The following is a 26808-nucleotide window of genomic DNA, read 5'->3' as shown; positions in this document are numbered from 1 at the left end:
GAAGCCAAAAATATATACAAATCATCTTAACAATTATGTTTATCTTTCTTCGTAAATCACCCCAAAGCTCTTCTTTTATCAAATTCTTCAAGAATTGTTTAATATGTCATCCTTATTAAAATTTGTTGAGAGAAGTCCTTAAATTTTTCCAACAGAATCACCCAATCTTTTTCTCGTTCTTTTCGATCGTCTCTTCATGGATCACACCAACAAACATTATTTTTATCAACAGGTGTTGGTTATCAACGAACTATGGCATCAGATGGGCATTTATAGGGCCAGTTCTTCTCGTCATTTTGGCAAGTCAATGTGTTAAACGCTATAAACGCGTATAGATTGTTGTTTTTCATGTCGTTATTTTCATTGTATTTCAGATCAACATTGTTGTGACTGTGATTATATTACGCAAACGTCTTCAGCTAAAAGCCATCACAACAAAGGAAATATCGTACAAAGTAAAGTAAGATGTAAAGCAACATTGTTTGAAACGTATAGTACCAAGGTCATTTGTCAACCACAGCTCGTTCAATCAAAGTCCTGTATTTTTACCACGTGATGCATAAATTGATAAGAAAACTATCTGAATAAAACTGTTTACTGTAGAGGTTAGTAGAGAATGATTTTGCCTATTCAGAACATCAATGAGAGCGCTGTTTGTGTTATTGCCAATATTTGGCATTACTTGGCTTTTTGGGATTTTTGGAGTATCTGAGAACGCTGTCGCTGCCATGTATGTTTTCGTGTCATTGAACTCCTCACAAGGCTTGTTTATATTTATCTTCCAATGTGTTTTGAACTACGAGGTAAATAAAAAACTCAACAACATTCAGACATTAAGACGTTTCAAGCTGTAAAATCCATCCAATTATAAATAAACGATGTTTAACGTTCTAACTAGGTTCGAAAAGTTTTTTGTAAAAACCGTCAAATTCAATCAAAAGCACAATGGTTGTCACCAATCTCCCACAGGCCACCGTTGCAAGTAGCACCAAGCAGGAACAGCGATTGTTCCAACAAAGATTTGAGCAGAATCTCCAGTGCACAATCCGTGAAGGAGAATGGTGAGATTTTAGAAGACGTTCAAGAAGACGAGGGGAAATTCTATGGGATGGGCAGGCTAGCAGTTACACCAAATACTTTCACATCTTCTTCTATAATCAAAGGAGCCTAACTTTTCTGAAGCTGCGTTGAGCTTTCGGAACATTAATAAAGTTTTAACGATTAATCTATCTTGAAGAATAACTTTGACAATTGCGCCATTATAGAAATAGCTTCTCATATGATATGGATTGTACAGTTCACATTTCTGAAGAGGAAACTCAGTATTTATTATTGTAAAAGAACATGCAAGAAAGGACGAAGTGTGTGCTTTCTTTGTTTGTGGTTCTTTAAGATAGATTGTAAGAAAAGATCAATTCTCTACATAAAGTGATAATAAATAAGAAAGTATCGTTTTAGTCAATATATTCAAACGCAAAAAACTTGGTGATTGTACATTATTTAAGGTTGTAAAATTTTGTTTTGTGTGTGAGTGAATGAAATACGAAATGAGTAGAAACAACATGAAAGTGGGGTTTACGGCTAAAATAATTAAACGATGAAAAAGTAGATTTTATAGAAAAGCTTGGGAGCTTAGCAATACTGCTACAATAAATGGCTTTCTTTTACACAAAATAACATCCAATGAAATCCGAAGTACACAAAAATAAAAAACTTACCTTCAAAATCCTAGTAAGTATAACATTGACAAGTTGAATGCCGCATAAGATTGGAATATGTAATCTATAAAATCATCATATTAACCAAGATATATTGAAGAAATCTTAGATAGAAATAACAATAAAACAATACAGCAATAATTGTACATATTTAAAAATAAATTCTTATAAAATCTAGTCAGCAGTAGCAATACACAATGGCATGTAATTTTAAGTTATTGATACACAAGTTCCCGGATGTTCAGCAAAGTCACAGTTTATTCGTCGTCTTCATCTTCTTCAGGACTTTCGTAAGGATCTTCTTTAAATGACCTCAGGACACAAGAAGCTACCACTGGTTCTTCCTAAATTAACGAATCAAATGTTCAACAAGAGCTCTATAGACAAAGCTAAAGACGCCTGTAAAATTGAATTCTTTGTAGCAAAATACAGCTTTTACGTACACTCTCTAGATCTTCCAAAGCTTCCTGTAGTTTCTTATAATCTTCGGTAGTAACTGACAAGATATTTCGACCAGCCATTTGCAAGTGATTTTTCTGTTGAATAGAAAAAGAAATTAATCAACAAGTACTACGCTACAAAACATTTAAAGTCTAGGTATTAGATAAAGTTAAAAAGCAGCTATGAAATGCCAGATTAGCTATTTATATACAAGAATATTTATAGAAAATAAATTTGTCGGTGTTCTTGTCAAAGCAATATGCTGTTTTAAAAAGGCAGTTTATTCATTAAAGAGCTACAAACTAGATCTTATCAACGATTCAACGTCAATATAATATAATTACCTTTAGCCAATCATGATCCATCACCGACTGTAAAGTTAAACGCTTTCTACAAAATGTATATTCAGAAATGTTATATAGAAAGAGAGCAATAGAATCCTTTGACTGATCCTTTGGATTTTAAAAATTACCCTTCTACAAAAATTAAAAAACCTGTAGACATAAAGGTAGACGTAAAGGTAGACATAAAGGTAGACATAAAGGTAAACATAAAGGTAGACACAAAGGTGACAAAAAGATAGACAAAAAGACATAAAGTTGACAGATGACCTGTTGTTTACTTACTCTGGTATTCGTTTAAAAACTCCTTTAATTATATCGATAGGATGCTGAGAACACTTTCCAAAATCATTTTATTTATCTCGTACTCAACTTTGGCTACCTTCCTTCGCACTTCAACTTCTTCTTCAGCGGCAAAAGGGGATTTGCCGGTCAACCTGAGACAAAAGTGAAGCAAATGATTACCAGGTCAGCGTAAAAAGGCGAGGAGAAAGATCAAATTACTTGAGGGGGGACAGACACTTACATTACATGCACAAGGACACCAACCGACCACATATCAGTCGCCTGAGAACAGTTTTCATAAACAAGACCCTCCGGAGCTAAGCAAAAATAGCAAAACTAAAAAACTTAGTTACACTGATACACGCCCATTAACAAACTTTCCTCAGTTATGCACCTGTGAACTCTGGGGTTCCAATACAATCAACGACATCACCCTGTTTACTGGTGATGTGACGACAGTTGTCATAATCGACTAATTTGATGTTACCATTTGATTGAACCATAATATTGTCTGGCTGAAAAATTAAAAGAAATCATAAGTAGTATCTTTGACAACGATAACAACAAATTACTATCATAAGAAAGAATTTTCAGCATGAACGCCTTATTAATGCATTAAAGTGAAGTGTACAATGTGTTTGGAACTGGACGAGTCAGGCTTGATAAACAACATTTAAAGAAAAATCGATTCCCTAACAAAAAGTCATAAGGTCACCTTGATGTCCAAATAAGCGATGTTTTGGTCATGAAGATATTGTAAAGCAGTCAACAATTGTTTCGTAAGCAAAGCAATATCTTTCTCAGACATCTTTGGTTTGCTTCGAGATTTGTCTGCTGCTTCTTGCTTTGCAATCAAATAAGGTAACAAATTCTTGCCATCAACCCTGGTGAAAATTATCAAGGAAACTTGATTATTAAGTTAATTATTCGAGATTTTAGTTAATTATTCCAGATTTTGCCTACCATTCCATGATGAGGACGACATATTTTCTCACGATGTACACGTCGAAAAGGTAGATGAATTTTTCATGTTCCCATTTTTGAATCATTGCAACTTCACGCTTTAATATCTTAAGCGCTTCATCATCGTATTTTACGAACTTTGCAGCAAACATTTTGTGTTTGTCGTCGAGACGATAACATTTCTTTATCACAGCAAAAGCACCTCTGAACATGAAAAGAACATAGGACGTCATTCATTTATCTCAATGATTGGAGAAACCAGAACTCAAAGTTAGTCAAATACAAATTCAAACCCGTCTGCACCTCACACGGTTAAGTATCAAAAGTTACCAAAAATTACCAATAGTATCAATATAAATTATGAATATATATGAAAGATGAATTATGTACGATAAACATGTTGATTGTACATATATAGATATTATGATACATAACATATTCATAAACAGGACACAAGAGAAATGCATAAACAACAAAAGGAAAGACGTGCATAGTACAATGAAAGTAATCGTTAATGAAAGTAATAAGTTACTATTTAGCCCCAGAGAAAAACTCACTTTCTAATTACTTTTTTTATACACAGCTGTGTTTAATCGTGTCATAAATGTTGTCTTGACAACCTGTTTTTTTCCAAAAATCTAGACAAACTATATATGACGCATTGAGCAGGTCAGGAAACTATGTGACATCTCTTTATCAAATACGAGATAATTTTAAATCACAAGAAAAATCTCGCAATTCTTCTTTGTTGAAATGACGAAAGAGCAAAATAGATCAACGCGATTTGTAATGTATCAAACCTGCCAATTTCATCGCCAAACTCAAATTTCTTCATTGGATTTTCTTCAGAGAAATCCAGTTGCACATCATTTCGCCTCTGATATTTTGCAAACACGCTTTCGTGGATTTTACTCATTTTTATCCTGTCTGAACGTAAAAATTTGTAAGTATAAAATGCAATACCATTCACGTACGAAAAATTCAAACAATCCACTTCTACCTTAAAGCAACATAATTTTATCATAAATACAAAGACCAGATTTTCTTGTTTGACAAACGATATATACCTAGCTAAATTATACAGGTGTTTGCTATAAAACTGTTGCCACAAAATCTGTAAGTTATATTTTGCAAAAACAACGAGCAAGTTCATCTATATTGTCATGAAAATCTTTATATGCATTTTGCAAATGTTTTATCATTTTTTATCGAGAAGTTTAGGATCCAAAGAGCAGAATTTCTGAACAAAAATGTGTCTAATAACACTATGGAAAATCTTGACCGTTTCACTATCTCTAAAATGTATTTGGACGACATACCCTATAAACTCTTGCTCTAAATCTCCAAATGTTAGAATATAACAGGTTTTTTAAACAAAGTCATGATGCATTTGATTGCCTGCTTGAAATATCGTATTGCAGTAATACGTTAATAAAGTAATCTACTCTCACAAGGATTGCTATAACCACTTGGTTTGCCTTACCTTGAAATGGAAACGTCTGCGTCGATTAAAGTTAAAATATGTGTTTGGTAAAAGTCAGCGCTACTTGAACTCGCACAAGTCTTGACAGGTTTTGGGGTAGTCTTCTTTAAAGCAGTTGGATCCGTTAGACAACAGGGTATTTTGTTAACATGACACCATTCGCTACACTTTTCAAAGGCGGATTACCCCAATGACCTTTTGACCTCACTAGTTTTTAAACTAAATTGATCTGTCAGCGTGAAAACACAAGTTTCGCAATCCTGCAACGAAAAAAAAAGATGAAAACCGATGGAAGTAAAGTGGGCGAGCATTGAACTCAGAAAACAACCTAACGTTTGCATGAACATACAAATAGATGAAGGCAGTCTTACAGATTGCATACATGAAGTATAACATCAACATATGCCCTTGTCATGTTAATCACTTGTTTGTCTACAGGGTGGTAATGGCCGACGTATTACGCGTTGCGTTCAAAAATTATGGAAGTCAATTCCGCATTACACAGCAAAAAGCGCTTGTTTTGAAAGCAACAAATCATACATTGAACTGTTCCTTAAACTCTATCATAATTGGATAAGATGATATTGCCATAATTTGGTCATTACGAAAGACCAGACATACATTTGCTTCTTTTCCAGCAGTGACGTCGTACGCAGACATTAACTCCCGAGGAAAACACCGTAAAAACATAATGAGAGGAGCACTTGTAAATATTAAATATTTGGTTATTTTCCAACTGCTACATACATATTAATTAAATCTTAAGCTACTGCGATAAATCACTCAGTGATTCACTTTCGAAACAATTGAATTGAAGCGACAGACGATGGTAAAGGAAGCATTATGTTTCTTATGACGCCATACCAACGTTGCTGATTTGTTGAAGAAAGCCAAATGTGAGAAGCTATGAAAACTATTTACAAAAAAATATGCGGGGGATGGAATCATACCAAAATTCCATTGGAATGTGTTTCTATAGACGATTGAACACACATTTCACATTATTCAATTGGGCCTTAATAGACTTATACAGTCAACTAAAGTCAACCAGATGTTAACTAAAATTAATGTCAAACCTTTTTTGATTCATATCTTTAAACACCTAAACAAAACAAAAACAAGATTTTTTATCTCTTGATATCTAAAAAAGGAAAGACAATCTAAAAAAACCATCTGTGGATAACATCCAATGTTCAAAAATGACCCGAACGTAAAACATGTGCGCATGCCCGTCTATTCAAGAGGTATGTTTCTTGGATTATTCCTTAGATTGTCAGTTATTTCAGGAGAAATATGAGAAGGCTATATAAACGTACCTTAACATTTTCTCGGAATTCTTTTGATACATTTCTTCTGTCACGTTTCAATGAATAAGCCAACAACGAGATGGTTTATTGTTTGAACACCAAAATGACTTAGTTGTCAAAGGAACTTCAAAAATGGGCAAAAATTCAAGGAATTCAACACAATTGCGTTGGGTAAAAATTGTCAACGTTGGGGGGCAAAATCAAAAATATTACAAAAATATACACAAAGATAGACACAAAGATAGACATAAAGGTAGACACAAAGGTAGACAGACATAAAGGTAGACATAACACAATTGCGTTGGGTAAAAAATTGTCCACAATTTAACAATCTACCTCGTTTTTTCGTTTTCATCGCTCAGCTTGAAATAACTAAAAAAAGCGAAAAATTCAACACAAAGATTGTATATTAAAACACAAGGATATTTATTTTAAAAATTTACAAACTCCAATGACGCACGTTCTGTGGCAAAATAAAAATATATTACAAAAATAAACTCATGTAAATGCTGCATACACAAAGAAAAATATTTTCACAGAAACTATCTTTCTGACAGTTGGAAAACTACATATAAAAAAATATCAAAAACTTGTGCTACATTAAAGTTAATTTGGTGCACTACAAAATAGCAATTATCAAAGAGGATATTGTTATCTTCTAAAAAGCATATTACTCAATAAGTTATATGCTATAATTTATACAACACATTTTGCTTTTAATGTTTATTTCTTTGTTTCGATAACAGTGGAAGATCGACTTGGCCGACTCTTTCCAATTTTATTCTCAGCACTAACACGAAATCTATAAGAAGTACGTGGAGCAAGGTCTTGAAACACGTAACTCTTTGACGTCACACTGTCAGAGACCAATGTCCAGTCCTTTTCACCAGTTTTGCGATATTCGATGATGTATTTTAGTATGGCACTTTTACCGTCTTTCGCGGGCGCTTGCCATGTTAATTTCAATGAATTTGCAGTGACGTCACTGACCTCAGGAGCTGCAGGCGACTCTGGTGTATCTATGATAAATGAAAATCGATTGATATAACAATTTCAAGGGCCTAATAAAGAAAGAATTACACGAGTTATTTCCAGGCCCATCTATTAAGTCGTGTTGTAAATTTGCTCTCCTTCTATCAGGTGAAAATAATTGTGATGAAACCAGGAATATTCAGGTAATGGAGTACCTACCAGCTATTTCAAGATTAGCACTGGACTCATACACATTATCTCCAGTGTCGACTACAATTGTATATAGTCCAGTGTCATCATAATCTGTTCTCAAATATTTCAACGTTGCCGTTCCTTTGTCGTACGTCATGCGTGCTCGTCCTCGATCCAGGACCTCACCATCTTTCTTCCACGTAATTTTTGGATCGCTTTCAGTGCTCGAAATCTTTACCGTGAATGTGACTGGATGTCCTTTTTGTATCAACTGTTCTTGGAGATCTTGAATGAAGGGTGACTTAACTGGTACAAAAAAAAATGATAAAGTAAGTTTAAAAAATTGCAATCATTAATTTTGAGTGTAAATTTATTATGCATGAAAACAAACAATAGGTACGAATGATTTACGAATAGGTACGAATGATTTACAAATAGGTACGAATGATTTACGAACAAAGAACATAAGTACGATGTGGAAATAATGGCAGAACATTTTACGAATGACAAATGAATGTGGAACAAATAAAATTGCATGTATACAGCTAAAACAGAGGTCAAAACTGTTTCTACATAAAAAACGATAAAAAAACCTCAAATTAGAAAGTGCAATTTAATAAGACGAAAGTCAAAATACAATTCACGAGAATAAATCCAATCCGAAAATGAATCGAATTTTACCGAGTAGATTTACAACACTATAGTAGCATATAACAATACACATCATAAACAGACATTTAAGCTCGACGAGAACTTGTGCAAGTGCAGTGGTACAGATGATCCTACGTGTACCTGTCTCCCGCTTCACATCACCATTTAAACGTGAATCTTTATAATTGTTGCAATCAATTCCCTTGTCTTTCTTGCCTTCAGTGGGTTCACGTTTTACTGACTCTTCTGTGGCAATTTGTTGTTTCACTTTTGCTAAGAAAGCGCCTTTTTTGACAGCAGTAGCCCGCTTTTCGTTGCTTTTACCTTCTTTGCTCAACATACGAGATAAAATGTTCGTACTTCGAACTGCAGTCAGGGCTTTTTTCCACTTCCTCCGTGCCGTAAACTTTTTCAACCTTTGCGTCTCCAGCCGTTTTTTACTCTTTGTTTTAAGCCATGGATGAGCTTGACATTCCATTATCGTCATTCGCTTTCGATCATCTTTAATCAAAATCTTAGAAATAAAATCTTTTGCCTCAATGGTAATCTCATCAAAAACTGGATCGTCAAATTCCCAAGCCATGTTAGATATATTACTCATGGTTTCACCATCATTATCACCAAGGAAGGGAGAAAGGCCACTCAAGACAACGTACGTTATAACCCCCACAGCCCATACATCTGTCGCTGGCGTCACACCCTCGTACGATATAACTTCAGGGGCTGCAAATTCTGGTGTACCTTGCATCACTTTGAGTTTCTGATTTGGATTATACTTCCTCGCTAATCCGTAATCTATTATCTTAATCCGCTTACTTCCTGGCCGCACCAGCATCATGTTCTCGGGTTTCAAATCTAAATGTAGAATATTTTTACGATGCATATATCCCAGGCCATCAAGCAGCTGCTCCAAATACTGTGTCGTAATTTTCTCGCTAATGAAATCCTCCTGAACCAGTTTCTCAAAAAGCTCCCCGCCCGTAATCAGTTCCATTATAAGCACTAAGTCTTTTCCGTGGTCGTAGGCAGCGATAATACTTAATAGCCGCTTATGCTTAAGTTCGTTCATGATTTCAATCTCATGGAGAACCTCGTCTCTCGCTGCCTTATTCTTACATGAAATAAATTTAGCGGCATACTCGCGACCACTCTCTTTGTTGACGCACTTCTTAACGATACCAAATTTTCCACGACCTAATTCATCTTGCATCGTGAAAGTATCATCAACCTTGCTGCGCAACAAAGTGACCAACTTGTTGGCCAAATGGCTTTCATCATCACTGTCAGAACTCATATCATCGTCCGGCAACTCCTCGAGAGTCAACCGCGCACTTGAATTTGCCTTTCCCAAACTGTTTGTGGCGACGCATTTGTATACACCAACATCAACTTCTGTACTACGAGTAATGATAAGTGTACACGACGAACCGTTGTACAGAAAACTATACTGATGACTCTCTTGTAAAACATTGTCGTCCTTGTACCATTTAATGATTGGCGGTGGACGCGCAGTTACTTGTGCAAAAAATCTGGCTGCGTTGCCATCTTTCGTCTGACAGTCGACCAATTCCCGGGAAAATATCGGAGCGCATTTTGCCATGCTATCTACTTCAAATAGAAGAGGAATTGTAAATAACAAGTAGAAAGTCAAACTGCAGCACTGCTGACTTCCAAAGCAATATGATACTGTTCATCAATATCTAATTAAAGTGAAAACGCACGAATAGTTAATTAGGCTGTGTTATTTAACCCAAATCACCTGGACGCCCACTGATAATTTAACCGCAAAACCGTCGTTATAACAGAAAACATACAAAGAAATGAACAAGTTGCAAAAATATCGTTGACTATATTTCGACTTTCTGACAAAATTCTGTTCAAACAAAATTCTTTGCCATCGCCATATGGTAGAAATAAGCAACTGTATAATGGTTATATATGTATCATGGTATAAGCAACTGTATAATGATATAATATTACAAAGAACAAGAATACATAAAACAAAAAAAGTAACAATAATTGTGGCTAAAAGTCTGTTCAACATTCATGGCATGTACTCTCACAATACATCGTTAAAGTTATTACGTACGTAATTTCAAGTGCTCATAAAATGTACATATTGAATCATTTCAAGACAAAAACACTATTATCGTTCTTTCCCTATCTATTTTTATCGCATGATAATACATTAAACAACATATGATGATACGGATGTTGCAAAAGTGAAACGTGATTCATGCCTAGTCGATCACAACAAGACGCTGTTTATTCATAAAGAATAATCACGCAAAATTATCATTTCATACGCCATCGTTCGTAAGTGAAGAACACGGTATTTTGTTATTTTGTAGCATTATATACAGTTAAGCACACAATAAATAGCTTGCCAATTTATATATGGCAACAATTAATTGTATACATTGGTCAAACACATCAGATTTTTATCCATTTAGCAGCTCATCAGGATAAACGATGACCCTTTTATATTTATAAAGACGATAGCTCAAATCATTTACAATTATTTCTATTAACATCCAGCAAGATTTTGTCACATGAAATAAAATATTGCAGGAATGTTCAAAAAAGGTTAGAGCTACTGGTTGGTCAGGAATGGTTTTTAGCTTCGAGCTAGCTGTCGCATAAAATTGTCATCAATAAAAATATTGACATTAAGTAAAAGCTTTGTGAAGCGGATAACATGTGGTGGGAATGCGTGATGTAGGATGTGAACTCAACAGATGAATGCTTCGATTGAATAGGATGAACAATATTACATTATAACATGCTATTTATTTTATAAATACGTAAGTAACACATCATTCAAAACAAAGAGTTTCCTTCTTTTATCAAGGCATATGGAAAAAACATCACATGTTAAACAATGGAAAAACAGCTGCCTGATGAGATGAAGGTTTCTTAACGACATGATATAAAGAAAATGTCCAAATAAGGAATGTAACCTAGTCGTGTTTTTGCAATTCCAGTATGTATTTTATTTGTCAATCAAGTAGCTTTACGAGACAAAAATCTGAAATATTTAGTAAAGTGTGAAGTACAAAATGAAATAGAAAAATCAGCAAACGCCAAAATTGGTCCCTAATCCAAGCTCTAAACAATATCTCGGCCATAGGCTTGTAGTATAAGATTAAGGATTAGATAATGGGTTAGGGATAAACTTTGCGCATTTATAGAACACAAAATTATTACCATCCGGCACCAAGTAAGATGGATGGATAAATTTGTATAATTAAAAAATCAATCCAGCTGAAGCAACAACCCGCCAAACAAATTTTTCTTGTAAAGAACTAGGAACTTTTATATCACAACAAGGAATCAAATGAAACAAATATTAGCGTTTATGTATGCTGTATGAGAATTGACTGAATACATTAATTAAATAGAAAAACTTCGTCCATACCTGATGTTTTCTCTTCATTGGTTTTCTTTTCCTTATTCTCACTATGCAAAACTACAGATGAACTTGATTTATTGACAACACTGTTGGGCTTGCTTTGCTTGTCTTGACAACCAATTATTTTCTCGCCTAGAAAAAACATAAAGATAAATGATAAGATATGACCAACAGAGATACCATAGTTTACTTTCGCATGTTTTTTAATTCTTTTTCATTCATGAAAACTGTTTCGATTTCGACATCCAGGAGCTCATTTGTGGTACAAGACAGAGTTAACATTGAACACCTTAACATTTTTCTTCGTACAAATGACTTCCATCAACACTTACCTGTAACAACCAAACCAGCAGAAGCCCAACAACTACCCGCAGTATTTTCTAAGTCTATTCGATAATTTCCCTCATCTGCCTTGATGAGATCAACAATTTCAAGTCGTGTAAAACCTTCATTAATTAGTACACAAAAACGACCTCCGTTCTTGATTTCTGTATTGTTCTTTGACCATTTGATCGATGGTGGAGGATAACCAGTGAATTTGCAAAGAAAGGTAGCAGTTGCACGAATTTGCGCAACCACACCCTTAGGAGTTTCTACGATGTTAGGAGGGGCTAGGAAAATGAAGAACAGCTTTGATGACTAAGAAATTTGTGACTAAGAGATCTGTTACTAATCTCCCCCCCCCCACGAATCATGCCTTAAAACTTTCACGATACACAGAACGTTGGGGAATAAGAAAATTAGTGGGGCTCAATCACAGTGGAATTTTCATTCTTAAATCGTTCAGCAAAGTAAGATGATTCTTCATGAAATACAAATTATTTTACCATTCATGTCGAGGATAGCGCCTGCCCAAGAACTTCCTGCGGAATTATCCAGAACTATCAGGTAGGAGCCAGCATCAGAATATTGCAGGTCCTCGATTTCCATTTCAGAATATCCTTCTTCAATAATAATAAGGAATCGACCCTCATCTATAATCTTTATATCATCTTTCTTCCATGTAACTGTGGGTTCAGGATCTCCCGTGAAACTGCACGTGAACACAACTGTATCACCAGGTTTACAACGTGTGAATCCTTTCGGTCTCTTCGTAATTGTTGGTCGTGCTTAAAGTTGATTAAAGAAATATTTAAATGCAGTGCCATTTTCATGATTGTAACTGTCCTCGAGGGTTACTAAAGAACTCCAATGAACGTATGACGTGGGAAATAGTTGTAATCAAATGTAGCTGAAAGATCCGATTAACGTATAGCGTGCAAGATCATCGTTGTCATAAAGTTTTGTTGTTGTCAAAAACGATTTTATTGAAAACAATGAAATGCAGCTAAAGTATTTTGTATACTAACCTCCATCTACCTTTCCTTCGAGCCTGGAAATGGCAATCTCCTTGCTTGAATCAGATTGTTGTCGGTAACCAGATTTTTTCACTATTTTCTTTGGTTTTGTTGAGACTAGAGATGCAACAAAAAATATTGCAAATCTAGACGTAAGATGTTCTCTAGGACTTTCATATCATCTCTAGTAAAATTCTAGTGTGTTTAACTTGTCTCATCTCACCTCGAAAAGATAAAACAGACTATTGCATACCTTGAGTTTTGATTACTTTTTTCATAGCTTTCACCCATGATTCCTTCATTTCAACAGTCTTTGCCTAAAGAGCAAGATACCGCTACAAAAAGTCATGAGTGATCATGTAAAATTAAGGAAGACTATTTATATTTCACCTCAAAAATATGATGGACTGAGCGATGTTGAGGTGAACTTTCAACCCAAAATGACCATTTCTCAGGCTCTCCAGGAATGTCTTCACTTAAGGTGATGCTTGAAATCTGTGAAATATATACAAAATTCAGAATTGCATTCACGAAGGGTTGCGATTCACTTGTGGTAAACTTTTTCTTCAGTGCTACCTTAAACGCAAACTGGCATAAATATTTTTTTCCGTCTTCCTTTTTAAGAGCATTGATGAATATTTTCTCGAACAAGAATATTTCTCCTTCTTTGCTCCTTCCGGATGACGTATCTTCCCAGAAGTTTAAAGGTCCCTATTTCAACAAACATACTATTTATAAGCACATACATATCTTCAGCTTTCATTAAGACAGATTTTACCCAACGGATAACTTACTCGTCGGAGTAGCTGTCCAGCTTCTTGCAGCGGAATTTCGCCCTATTAATGTGCAAAAAACGGCTTTGAAAATGACGTAAAGTTGTAAGTACGTATGAGAAGAAGAAAAAATTTCTTGTCAAGAGTGGCGTCTTTTTAAATTTAACTAGGGATACAAGTAGTAACTCGTAATTTGAACCGATTTCATAAATTTATTTCGTTTCTCCATAAGCTCACATTTCTTTTTGTACATGTATTATGAAGTGAACATGTCCCAAAAAACGGAATTTTATCATTTCAAAAACATTTCTTTTGTTTTTAAAGAACACATTTAAACATTTTTAGAGGATAACTTTTACATTATAACTTTCTCATAACTCTCTCAGACAAGTTTTATCAATATCACTGTGTTTAGCTCCATCTAGCAAAGAAGGGAGAAAGGGGCGAAGTTTAACACATACAGTCATTCCATATCTATATCCCTGTTAATCTCTTGTAGTTTCTTCACTCAACACAACGACACTACTTCATATAAGAGTAACAAGTGGTAGCAAACTTACTGAATACATATCAATGGATGAAATCTGAAGACAAGTCTCAGATTCTAGATTCAGGCTGTGGGCAACAGATAACGCCTCCTGTGTGTATAATATATGTATACACATATGTCAATGTCGTGGTTACATACAGAATAGCAGTCATGAATAGAAAATTTGGCTTGAGTTTTTCACCTCGATATTTTTGGCATTCTTCTTTGCTCTTGTTGAGTATTTCAGCAAGTCCTTTTTAGAAATAATCCATACCATAATTAAAGTCGAATGTAATGAAAGCAACCAGCCATTTGATGGCAACATCATTCATTATATATGTGCATAAAGCAAAATTAATTCGCAGTTTTACAAAAGCATAAATAAGATTACTGTGAAAGATAACTTAGTGTAAAAGTTAAAGTTGGCAAATCAAGCTTGATATGACGTAGAAAAGAATTCATCAAATGACAAACTTTGTATCATAACATGAGTTATAATAAATTTCAAATTCACGTTATGAAAGATGATTGGAGGACTGGCGTCACAACGAATATTACACTTGTACATTTAACGTTGCTACATAATTAAATTATCAGAAACCTGAATAAATTAATTTCTGCCCGTATACGACTGTCGAGTATTTACTGCATAAAAACCATGTGACATATGTTCTAAATATATCAATACCTGTAGAATGTTACGATACTCCAGTAATCTAAGTAAAGGTTGATTAAGATAATCTGTTATGAATCTTTCATCTTCAGTGTCCTCTTGATATTCCTAATAAACAACAGTTGTTCATTATGATTAATTTCATATAATGCCAAATCAGTTACTTCTCCAAGTTCGTCTATGAATTAAGCTAAATAAATATTTTCAATTTATTTTATTTGAAACGAAAACGGAAGAGGGGAATACTAAACATTTTGAATACTGTTTGAAAATCCAAATGCAAAAATTAACAAGAAATGAGAAAAACAGATAACCTTGAAAAATTCAACGATATCAGGTGTAGAGAGTAATGTTTCCATGGCAATCCGTTCAGCAAAATATTTCTCGTAGAAAATATGAAGCTTTTCCTTCTAAAAGCGGAAGAAAATAGATAAATAACCATAATGCAAATACATATTTTCAAATTACCACATTCCTAAAAAAAATGTGCAGTCAATTGTTAATAAAGCATGCTCCAACTGCTGTATCTTAAAATCAGTTTTAAAATGTAGAGAAGACACAGTTTGAGCGTTGAAAAAAATTTCTCCCGTTAAGTCAGAGAAATGTTTAATATGTTTCGTAATAACATACAGCACATGAACGAAACTTACATTTTTTAAGAATTCTTGAGCAAACTTATTTGAATCGTTCGTACATACTTCCATGTCTGGCATCATTATTCTGTAAAAATGAAAGCCACAAATAGATGTGTTCTAGTCAAACTTATTTCATTAATATATTAAAATCTGCGAAAGAGAATTTCGTGATTTTTTTACCTCCCGTGAAAAGTGTAGATATCGTTGATGATTGAAAACAGTTTGGACATTTTCCCAATCAAACTTTTAGGCAAATCATCACTTTCCATTTCCACTGTGTAGCTCTAAAAATAAATTTATAAAATTATTGATGCATATTATCAATAAACTCAACCGTCACTTACATTACCTCAATGAACAATTTTAACAACTTTATGTATTTTTTTTCACTTTCCATGAAATAATTGGTGACATTTCTGTGAAAAAAATAAGACAGACACAAAAAGTAGTAGGCAGACATCAAATGATAAAATCCAGAGCCAAATTGTAAAGTTAATAATAATAAAAAAAATCTAGTCAGAGAGTTTTTCCTTCAATAAAAAAATACTCACATTAGTTGATGTTTTGAATCACTCACTAAAGACTTGTCGTTATTGATCGTTAGCTTGAATTCCTCTTCTTCCACCTTTTGAACGAGATATGCAGGTACAAGTCCTTCACTTTCTCTCGACAGATTATTGATGAGCCAATAGGCACTGTCCCCATCATCTAAAACCTCTATTTCGTCATTTATCGATACTGAGAATTTTGAGTTGTTGCTTGCTTCATATTGGGACAAGATAATGTGGTAAACAGGCGTTATAGTAGATTCACCTAACAATTAAAACCACGTTCAAAATTATAACTCGTTAATAACCTAACGCACTAAATTAGAACCGTTTTCTTCATGAAATGCACCTGTTTCCTACAGTACGCTTTGTTCAGTTAGAGTTAAAAATTAGCTTTTTTGACTTTACGATAAACAGATTAAGTTAGAAAATAGCTTCAAATACATCGATAGTATTGTTTATGAAAAATCAACAACTTAATGAAATAGTTCTTACGAAACATACTTTCAACAACATCCATTGCAGCATTGTCTTTCTTAAGACTATGTTCATCTCCTTCAACGAGGCTTTTGCTAAAAAATTCGGCAAAAAAACAAACATTATTTTAGTTCCTTCAATAACAATATCCAACTATTTAAGAGTGAACATACTTTTTTGCATCCGCGTACTTAATCGAAATTTCTTTCTTAGTTTCAAAGGATTTTACAGAAGTGCTAACTTCCGGTGTAGTTTTGATATTTTTAGCTAGCGTTGTTTTGGACCAAGTGAATTGCCCCTTTGCTGGCTGCTTGCTTGAAAACAATTTGCTTATTGACGAACCTACAACAATATAAATAGTCATTTTTATATTAAACAATACAGAGAATACAACATTATAATGTTTGTCAAAGCACTCAAGGAATCGTACCTTGAACGGTGAGGTATGCATCAGTCGTAGAAATACCATCATTATTCTTTGCTTCACATCTGTAATTACCGGAGTCATCAACTTGACAATCTCGAATGATCAATGTCTGACTAGCAAGATCACTTTGTACGTGATAACGTCCGCCACTTGTGATTATACGTCCATCTTTGTACCATTTGGTAGTTAGGCGACTTCTGCTAGCTACACGACACGTAAGGCGGGCGGTTGATCCGACCGGGGTTTGTTTATCTCGTAAAGGAACTGTGAAATCGGGTAATCTCTTCGATTCCGATGTCAGTGTCGGAGTTACTTTGCCTCGCAAATACGTGATGGGTCTAAACATGACAGTTTGAAATATCATTACATTACAGTATATAAATTTACGCACTAAATGAAGTACTTGATGATTTTCTATGTATGTTTAAATATATTAACAAGTGAACCTTTCTTTAATTGATCCTTGATCACTTCCACTACGTGTGCTTTCATCACTGCTCAGATCACCAGCTTTAAAGAAAGTTTATTTTGAATGAATAAATTCACCTCACAACTACACTCTTTTTCTTTTACAATCAACCGTAGCCCTTTATCAGACTTACTTACATAAAAAAAGAGCACGAAGATCTTAAATAAACTCAAGTCTCTTAGCCTTATTAAAATATAAATTTATCCTTGCATAATCCAGACTATCCATAACTATCTCTTTGATGAGAAAAAAGACAAGATGCAACACCTACCTTTCACGATGAGCTTTGATGCACAAAAAACATTCCCAAATTCATTGGAAGCGACAGCTTTGTACGTTCCTTCATCTTCATAGTTGACATCTTGCACAACCAGAGTACACACACCAGCATCATCGCTATATACTGAACATTTACTAGTGGAAACTATCTCCAATTTTTCTTTATACCACTTGATGTCGGGTTTTGGGTCACCTATGGCCTTGCATTCCATTCGTGCACTACACGTGATAAAAGCTTCGACGGTTTTGCTGGGAGAAAGAACAAATTTCGGTGGTGTTCCATCTCTTGCAGCTTGAGAAGAATCTTAATCATAATCCAAAGAAAGTGATCAAACAAGAGAGTTGATTATGAGTATTATACACTTATAAAAAATTTACCGTCAATAGAAAGAGAAGCGGAACATGTTGAATCACCAGCGTCATTCTTCACTATAATTGAATACTCCCCAACATCACTTGGTGCAACATTTTGAATCGTAAGTACGCTCAAATCACTCTCATTATCCAGCTTGTATCTTAAATCTCTTTGAAGAACTTTGCCATTTTTGCGCCATTCTACCCTGGTCTTTGTCTTGCTTTGATAACGACAGGCAAATTTCGCCGTGCTTCCAGCTTTTGCTGTCTTATTTCGCAGTACAAGAGAAATTTTTGGAACATCATTTTGTGCATGGTGTATTTCCTCACCATCTTCACTGTAATATAGGATCTCGCTGCAACCAAAATTAAAAGTATTACATGCAAGCAAAATCAAAGCGTTCAAGCTATGGATGAAGAAAATTTATCGAGTTAAATAAAATAAAAATTATCATCCAAAAATCACGTACCTCGATAAAGATTTGGGGGTTAAAGGATCCGTGTCAGATTCTGTTAGAGAGTCGTCGAAACCATGAACTAAAAAATAGAAAGAGCCATCCAAAAATTGTGTTAAATTCTCTAAGATTCACCAAGTTGTAACTTGATGATCACAATGATAATATTCTAACATGGACTTACCCTCAACAAATAATTGACAACTACATTGTATCTTTCCCTTTTTGCTGCTCGCAATGCATTTGTATTTCCCTCGATCTTTAGGTGTAACATCTTGAATGACAAGGGAGCAACGTCCGTTTTCTTCATTAAGGTATTTAATTCTCTTGCTGTCCAAAATAGCTTGGTTATCTTTGTACCAAGATACTTCAGGTTCAGGATTACCTATGATGAAAATAAAAAATTTGTTTTTGGATGTAGAAAAATAGACAAAAGACAACTAACACATCATGTAACATCATGTAATGCACTTTGACGTTAAGTTATCATTTAACAAACCTTTTACAACGACGTCAAACCGAGCAGCACTTCCTTCAACGACTTCTAAATCCTGAAGCCTCTGTGTAAAATGGGGCTCAGTTATGCCATCGCTTTCCTTGGCACTAAATGAACTTTGCACACTTTCCCGTTGACAGTCAGCCTCAGTACGTACGCAAAATTCGCTGGTCGCAGATTCCTTCTCTTTAGCAACTATGTTTTCTTTTTCTTCTTTCATCGGTTTAGTCGACGAGGAAGATTTTTTACAATCTATAAGATCATAAATTTACAATAACTTGTAGACAGCAATTACATTGAATCAAGATTGAATTTGCGTGGTTATTTCAGCGGGGTGGCTAGGTGGATTTTTAAATCATGCTGTGTAAGTTTACGAAGGAAAAATAATTTAGTATAGTAACAGTTATTTCAAGTAAATAAATGCCATATTTAGTATAGAATTCCTGTAAATTCATTGTGTTGTAATGGTAATGTTTTGTGTCAAACATGATACCTGATATCTTAACATTGAAGACTTTAGATGCAGTTCCACCTGCGTTTGTCGCTACGCATTTATATATCCCAGCATTCATTTTATTCACACGTGGTATCTCCAAGCTATACTTGTCACCAGTATTCCTGATGTAAACTTTCGCGCCACTCAAAAGCAACATGCCATCTTTATACCATTTCACTTTGGGATTGGGTTTGCTCGTTACAGTAATTGCAATCTGTAGTTTGTCGCCTTCCTTTACTTCCATTGCTTCATCTTTGTCATCCGATTTGAATACAGGTAAACGAGGCAACGATTTAACGTTCAAACTAGCAGTACTCTGGCTCTCTCCTGTTTTATTTGTTACTATACATGAATATCGACCATTATCGCGAGTCTCGCAGTTTCTTAGCACAAGAGTGTAAATTCCATCATTAACTATACTCGTCAACATATGACGTCCTGATCTGGCTATTTCGTTGTTATCCTTAAGCCATTTCACAGAGGGAGTTGTATTAGAGGCAACTTTTACAGAAAATGTTGCCTCGTTTCCTTCATTCACGTCCATACTATTGAGCTTTTCTATGAAAACCGGCTCAGTTACAACCGAATCAATAATAAGTTCGCAGCTTGTGGCAATACTACCAAAATTGTTAAACGCAACACACATGTATACACCTTTGTCTTCCGGTGTGCAGTTCTTCACAGTCAAGATACAATATTGCCCTTCTTTATCCCCACATACTCTACTACCCAAGCTCAACGTCTCGTCATTTTTACGCCATTCCACCTTAGGTGACGGTTTGCCATCCAACTTACATTCAAGCCGAGCCGTTCGTCCTTCTTTCACTTTAACTGTTTGCAGTTCTTCTAGAAATATTGGCGATTGGCCTTCTTCTTTAGCACCTATTTTAGTTAAAAAAAAGTGCTGTTACTTGCAACTTACATTTTAAACATAAAGAAAAAGAAACGAAGACTTACTTTTGACGCTAACTTGAAAAACTTTATTGGCACTACCAACGATATTGGAAGCGACGCATTTGAATGTCCCATTATCACTTTGTTTTGCCTTTGCTACAACCAAAGTGTATTTTCCATCTTTTTGTTGCAGTCGGTTACCACTGATCTGCATTACAGCAAAATTATTTTTGAACCATTTAACGCGAGGCTCAGGTTTTCCAATCACACTTGCTTCCAAACGTAGTTCATCGTCTTCCTGGACGGAAACATCAGTGCTTGCTTCGACGGGACTTGAAAACTCAGGAGCATACTGTCTTTCCAAAACACTTAGTGTACAAGAACAAAACACCTGACCACGCATGTTTTTTGCGACGCATTTATACCTACCGGAGTCCTGAAGTTCACAATTGTTGATTTCCAAAGTATAATTGTCATTGGTGCTTGGTGTGCTACTTATATTATACTTTTTCCCATTGGTTAAAATCTTGCCATCCTTTGTCCAATGGAGTTCAGGGTCTCCTGTAACCCTCAATTGTAGAGTCACATTTTCCCCCTCCCGTACATCTTTGTTTCTTAGTCGTTCTTTGATTTCAGGCGGTGCTATCTCCTTGCGTACAGTTACTATGGTAGCAGTTTCAGCTGAGCCCGCGGGATTGGTGGCAACACAACGATAAGTACCGGCGTGTTCTGCTTTTACACTCTTTATTTTTAAAGTACAAAGTCCGGAAATATTATCTATTTTCATTAAACGGATGTCTTCAGCTGGTTCGTCATCTTTATACCATATAACCTCGGGAGACGGCAGACCACTTATGTCACATTGAAGCTTCAAAGGATTACCTTCTTCAAGATCATAACTTTCTTTCAACCCTCTGTTGACCGTTGCCGCATTTTGCTTTTTTTGCTTTTCTACAGGAAAAAACACACTTCATTTCTACTCTGTTACTACTACCTGACTGTTCTCTGGTTCTGTAACATAATTTACATACCCTTGATTTTAACAATGAATTCTTTAGAAACAGTTCCAGCAGAAGTACTCGCTTCACATCTGTACACTCCAGAATCGGTTTGCTTAAGATTTCGGACAATAACATTGTACTCATCATTGACTGGCTGCAGTTTGACGTAGGCATCACCACGAAGTCTGACGTCATTTCTGAACCAAATAACTTCCGGTTTTGGGAATGCTCTAACAATTGCTCTAAGCCTGGCGGAAAAAGATATGATACGTTAGCATAATAGTTTGTTTGGATAGGATAAATGATTTGTTCATATACAAGATTCCAAAGTTCTGAAGTTGATGCATTTTTTATGTGAAAAAGCTGATTGATTATATAGGTAAGACACTTCACTCATAGATTTAAAGCAAGTAACACCAAGTTTTTATATCGGTAAAAATGATTTCAATAGTAAGCTATCCTTAAGGAAAACTCGTTTTCAAACTTCTTTTACTTCGTGTGATACAAAAAAAATGAGAAATCCACTCAATGTACAATATCACAGCTTGTTGTTTCAAAAAAAAACCAACTTTTACAAACGAGTTTCCAACAGTGTCCAATGTATTGCAATTTACAGATGCATGAGTACCACGTCAGATATATAGAACAGTAGTGGTTTTGAAGACAAACCTGAGTTCATCTCCTTCATACAAATCAGACAACGGTTCATCTTCTCCAACAAACTGTGGCACCGTGACAGATCGATCCACGTAGAGATTCGCTGAACAAGAACTTTTTCCAACGTCATTTGTGACTCGACAAACATACGTGCCAATATCGTTATTTTTTACGTTATCAATGATAAGTTGATAAAGATTACCTAGAAAATACAGAAATTTGCAGTAGTTCGTATATCAAATAAACAAAGAAAACTAGACAGCCATTGCTGGTTGGGTGATTAGTCTGAGTGATCATTGTATCTTACAAACCATTTATTACCTCCATCTGCTGCATCAAGTGTCTTGAATTTTCCTTTGTTTTCAATTTTACTATCATCTTTGTACCATTCTATTTTCGGCCTCTCATTTGCTCTCACGCTAAACACAGCCTCTCCACCCTGACATACGTCAATGTCTTGCATTTTCTCAACAAAAATTGGTCGGTGACCAATCTCTTCAAACGGTTTTTCTTCTTTCGTTGAAACTAAAAACATGTTCAAGAAAAAAACAGCAATAAAACGCCATTATCAAATAGATCAAATTGTTTCGTAAATCTTGTCACAGTTATGCAGCTCACCATTCACAATTAGTTCAAAATCAACGCTACAACTGCCAGCTGAATTCGCAGCTCTACAACGATATATTCCAGAATCCACTGCTTTTACGTGATCAATGTGCAAAACATACTTCTCACCATCATATGACATTCGCATCCGAGGATCACTTTGAAGCCTTATGTCATCCTTAAACCAAGTAATCTTCGGCTCAGGATGTCCTTTGACATTAGCAATGAATTTGACACAAGTATTTTCTTCAACGTTGAGCTGTGTCTCACATGAAGCTATAATATCTGGCGGAGTAATTGTTTCCTTTACGCGGAGACTAACTGTACAAAAAACTTGACCGGCACCATTTTTCAAAGCACATTTATATGAGCCTGCGTCCTCCGGTTTAGTATTTTTAATACGTAGTTTTGATACATCACCTTCGGACTCCATCAAGAAGCGAATATCGTCATTTAAAGGTTGATCATCGTGATACCAAATTATTTCAGGTTCACCGTTCGCACGAATCGAAAATACAGCATCGTCCCCTTCGTTTACATCAGTGTGTTTCGGCCTTTCAACAAACTGTGGTTTGCGTAGTTGAAGTGGGGAAAATTTCCGTTGTTTTGCTATAAATATAAGGATTTGTATTGTTTATTCTTACAAGAAAAAAATTGAGAAATGAATAAAATGATCCAATAAACACTTACATATAACATTGACTTGAAATTCTTTGCTGACTTTTCCAGTAGGGCAGATTGCAACGCATTTATAGATTCCAGCATCAGACTTCACCATTTTCTTCACAGTTAGATTATAACTATTATCTTTACTCTCAATGATCACGTGACGGTCACGACGCAATTTTATATTATTCTTATACCATACGACAGTGGTGCCGGGTCTCTTTCGTATTTCCACGTCAATCTTCCCATCCTCGCCTTCAACAATGTTCAGGGGGCTCTCCGTTGTGCTTCCAATAAATTCTGGCAACAAATTTTCCTCCGGTCTTACATCTACATAAACTGTGCATGTTGTATCACCAATATCATTCGAAGCAACACACTTGTACTCTCCAGTATCAACTACAGTTGAATCATTTACTGTAAGCCTATATAACGTATCTCCTTCAACAGCATCCTCAATGATAAACCGACCACCATCGTCTATGATGACATCATCTTTGAACCAATTTATGTAAGGATCGTGTTCAACTTCAACCTCCAACATGATGTTGTCGCCTACGTGGACCTAAACACGATTTATATCATAAAAGCATGTGAAAAATCCATACACCGTCCCAGTCTTCGAACAAAAGAATAATATAATGTTCTACTTTAACAAAGAGCCAAAAACTGCATGAACTTTCACTACAATCCGTAATTTTAAAAATCTTTTTAACTTACCCTGCCACCTTTCATTTCTTTCAAAAACTTTGGTTTCGACGCGAGAGGCTTCGGTGCTTCAAATGTTTTTCTCTTTCCATGAGGTATGTCAGCTGAAGGCTTTTTCCAAGAATTTTTACTCCCTAATCCAGGATCTCTGTCCGTAGTGAGTAATGGCAGGTCTCTTGTTGGTGGTAGTATGACCTCATCTTTTTCATCAGGAATACTATGCTCTTCGACCTTCGCTTTCTCAGGTGTGATCAAAACATTGGTTGACTTTTCCACCAATTCTTTTGGGTATGATTTCAATCCCTCTTTTCCGAATTTCACTGGCTTTTCTGGTTGCTTTTTGATCCACTCGGGCATTGACATTTTCTTGAATGAGTGAGGCTTTCCAAATTTACCTTCAAGAGGCTCAGTAATCATGAGTTGTGCTGAACATCGAGCTTCACCACGGTCATTTCTGATGTAGCAAGTGTATGTACCACGATCGGAAGGTTGACACTTTTCAATAGTCAGACGATAAAGTATATCATCCTCGATTGGATCTTCAATTATAAAGCGACCTTCATCTTCAATTAAGATTCCATCCTTGTACCAATCAAGTTCTGGTTCACCACAAACATGAACTTCAAAGATGGCGTCCTCTCCTGGCGCAATATCCACATCAGTCATTGTCATGTGAAACTTCGGGGGATGAATATGCTTTTCATCTAAGGCAGAGGATATCTCGCTTTGTAGAGCTACAACGGGTATGGTAGTGTAGAAAGATGTAAATATGAGAATATAATTTTAACTTAACACAGCTTTTTCTACAAAAATTACATATATATATATATACACGCAAATTGTAGTCCGTATATTTCGAATAGTTTGGTAAAAATATTAACAAAGAGAAAAATACTAATTACTTGATCAGAATTAATTCAACCTCACATTTAAAACAATGACCAATGACAAATAAACTGACACTAGCCCACCTGTCACGGTAACATTTATTTCTTTAGCAACCAAGCCAGATAAATTTTTCGCCATAACCTTGTAAGTTCCAGCATCCTGCAGGGTCATCTCTTTCATATGTAATTTACACGTATTACCGTCGACGTACATCTTACACCTAGCAAAGTTATACAATTGGATATTGTCCTTGTACCACGTGACTTTTGGAGCTGGGTTACCGGTTACCGGAATCTCAATAAGCATATTTTCGCCTTCGTTGCAATTCAACATTGAATTGACGTCACCAAAGACTGGTGCAACTGTTTTCTCTTTGATCTGTAGGTTTGTCGAACAAAAACAATCTCCGGCTTGATTTTTGGCTACACATTTATACCTTCCAGAGTCGGCGAGTTTGGCATTATCGATACACAATAAGTAAATACCTTTCTCATGGTTGGAGCATTCTACCGAGATACGATCACCGATAGGTAACAGTTTACCATCTTTATACCAAGTCAAAGATGGTTTGCCCGAAACTTGTATCATAAACTCGACTCTGTTGCCTTCCTTTGTTTCAGTGTTTTTAAGTTTTTCTTGGAACTTTGGAGGTAGGAGCGGCTTACGAATATCAACTACGGCAACCGAATCAACCTTGCCTCCAGGGCCCGTAGCTAGACAGCGATACTTTCCAACATCATCAAGACGCACAGACTTCACAGTCAAACTGACTTCATCCCCTTTCTTGTACATTTGAATCCGGGATGTTTGTGTCAAGGGACGGTCGTCTTTGAACCATTCAATACTTGATGCATCGCGAACTGAGCACTGCAGACTTAAAGTACCACCAGGATTGGTTTCTATTGGTTGCAAAGGGGTAGAGAACACTGGAATGTTAGGTGATAAGGCAGGGATAATATTGAGGTGTCCAGTAGTAATCCACTCCTTTCCGTCAATGGTAACAAAGCATTTGTACAGACCTGTTCATGGTAATCAAAAAAGAAATTTTATTTTGAACGTGGAGAACAAAATCATTCTGTTTATCATCTCTCTGTTTATCATTTCTCGTAGGTCTTGAATTCATATATATTTTCATTTTTGTTACATAAAAGCACAATAATTTTGATAGCAAATGTGTACGTATTTATAAAAGATTACACTATGAAATATGGTATTACCTGAATCTTTTGGTCCACAATTCTCAATAGTCAGTGAATACAGATTATCATCGCCGTCCGGATGCGGGTCTTCGATAATAATTCTTCCTTCGTCCTCAAGGAGTTCTTCTTCTCGGTACCAGTCTACTTCGCAGCCATGAGCATCAACACGCACATCAAAGGTCGCGTCGTCCCCTTCCCTAACTTCAAGGTCAATCATTTCCAAGCTAAAGATTTGACTGTCTGACGATGGTTGTAGCAGGGGTTGAGCTGAAATAAGAATGGATTTACTGTTGACGTAACAGTTAAAGTTATCAATTGTAAGACATAGATCGAGGGTGTAAAATTTATAAAAAAATATTATCTCATTTACTTCAACTATTAACTTAATCAACATGCTTACTTGTTTCTGGTTTAAGGATTTCGGATTTTTTCATATCCTCAATTGGTTTTGATGTATTTTCGGTTCTAACAGGAAG

General features: G+C 35.5%; 2 protein-coding genes across 2 annotated transcripts in view; one reads left to right on the top strand and one right to left on the bottom strand.

Moving 5' to 3' along the window:
- The first annotated feature begins 379 nt into the window (after positions 1-379).
- LOC124453755 (adhesion G-protein coupled receptor D1-like) lies at positions 380-1481 on the top strand. Its single transcript, XM_047004609.1, has 3 exons — positions 380-460; positions 635-803; positions 899-1481. The coding sequence occupies exons 2-3, from the start codon at positions 642-644 to the stop codon at positions 1169-1171; spliced, it is 435 nt and encodes a 144-aa protein (XP_046860565.1). The 5' UTR covers positions 380-460; positions 635-641; the 3' UTR covers positions 1172-1481.
- Positions 1482-1763: 282 nt separating this feature from the next.
- LOC124452498 (muscle M-line assembly protein unc-89-like) overlaps positions 1764-26808 on the bottom strand; it is a 67490-nt gene continuing 42445 nt past the window's right edge. The window contains exons 66-115 of the mRNA XM_047003056.1: positions 26733-26797; positions 26351-26599; positions 25217-26152; positions 24258-24979; positions 23562-24102; positions 22884-23480; positions 22587-22790; positions 22278-22467; positions 21639-21856; positions 20671-21558; positions 19711-20595; positions 19221-19469; positions 18906-19106; positions 18737-18803; positions 18291-18622; positions 17905-18216; positions 17611-17674; positions 17168-17502; positions 16911-17079; positions 16765-16832; positions 16264-16525; positions 16062-16128; positions 15893-15996; positions 15728-15797; positions 15392-15487; positions 15093-15185; positions 14607-14657; positions 14436-14513; positions 13897-13938; positions 13679-13813; positions 13493-13597; positions 13356-13419; positions 13115-13219; positions 12593-12874; positions 12098-12376; positions 11772-11897; positions 8495-9961; positions 7730-8008; positions 7263-7557; positions 6875-6910; positions 5232-5414; positions 4549-4671; positions 3749-3952; positions 3501-3669; positions 3180-3300; positions 3027-3102; positions 2817-2937; positions 2504-2611; positions 2162-2254; positions 1764-2062 (exon numbers count right to left, since the gene is read on the bottom strand). Of these exons, the coding sequence (XP_046859012.1) occupies positions 1976-2062; positions 2162-2254; positions 2504-2611; positions 2817-2937; positions 3027-3102; positions 3180-3300; positions 3501-3669; positions 3749-3952; positions 4549-4671; positions 5232-5414; positions 6875-6910; positions 7263-7557; positions 7730-8008; positions 8495-9961; positions 11772-11897; positions 12098-12376; positions 12593-12874; positions 13115-13219; positions 13356-13419; positions 13493-13597; positions 13679-13813; positions 13897-13938; positions 14436-14513; positions 14607-14657; positions 15093-15185; positions 15392-15487; positions 15728-15797; positions 15893-15996; positions 16062-16128; positions 16264-16525; positions 16765-16832; positions 16911-17079; positions 17168-17502; positions 17611-17674; positions 17905-18216; positions 18291-18622; positions 18737-18803; positions 18906-19106; positions 19221-19469; positions 19711-20595; positions 20671-21558; positions 21639-21856; positions 22278-22467; positions 22587-22790; positions 22884-23480; positions 23562-24102; positions 24258-24979; positions 25217-26152; positions 26351-26599; positions 26733-26797 (12613 nt within the window). The 3' untranslated portion in view covers positions 1764-1975. The remainder of the gene's footprint in view (positions 2063-2161; positions 2255-2503; positions 2612-2816; positions 2938-3026; positions 3103-3179; positions 3301-3500; positions 3670-3748; positions 3953-4548; positions 4672-5231; positions 5415-6874; positions 6911-7262; positions 7558-7729; positions 8009-8494; positions 9962-11771; positions 11898-12097; positions 12377-12592; positions 12875-13114; positions 13220-13355; positions 13420-13492; positions 13598-13678; positions 13814-13896; positions 13939-14435; positions 14514-14606; positions 14658-15092; positions 15186-15391; positions 15488-15727; positions 15798-15892; positions 15997-16061; positions 16129-16263; positions 16526-16764; positions 16833-16910; positions 17080-17167; positions 17503-17610; positions 17675-17904; positions 18217-18290; positions 18623-18736; positions 18804-18905; positions 19107-19220; positions 19470-19710; positions 20596-20670; positions 21559-21638; positions 21857-22277; positions 22468-22586; positions 22791-22883; positions 23481-23561; positions 24103-24257; positions 24980-25216; positions 26153-26350; positions 26600-26732; positions 26798-26808) is intronic.

The sequence above is a fragment of the Xenia sp. Carnegie-2017 genome, unplaced genomic scaffold, assembly GCF_021976095.1.
Source record: "Xenia sp. Carnegie-2017 unplaced genomic scaffold, XeniaSp_v1 HiC_scaffold_25, whole genome shotgun sequence".
Classification (NCBI taxonomy): domain Eukaryota; kingdom Metazoa; phylum Cnidaria; class Anthozoa; order Malacalcyonacea; family Xeniidae; genus Xenia; species Xenia sp. Carnegie-2017.
The sequence above is the reverse complement of the archived record's forward strand: the minus strand, read 5'-3'. Positions and strand labels throughout refer to the sequence as shown.

Excerpts from the sequence above, each read along its gene's own strand:
- LOC124453755 (XM_047004609.1), top strand. The coding sequence starts at position 642 with ATGAGAGCGCTGTTTGTGTTATTGCCAATATTTGGCATTACTTGGCTT. Across the intron at positions 804-898 it reads AATGTGTTTTGAACTACGAG|GTTCGAAAAGTTTTTTGTAA; the intron begins GTAAATAAAAAA and ends CGTTCTAACTAG.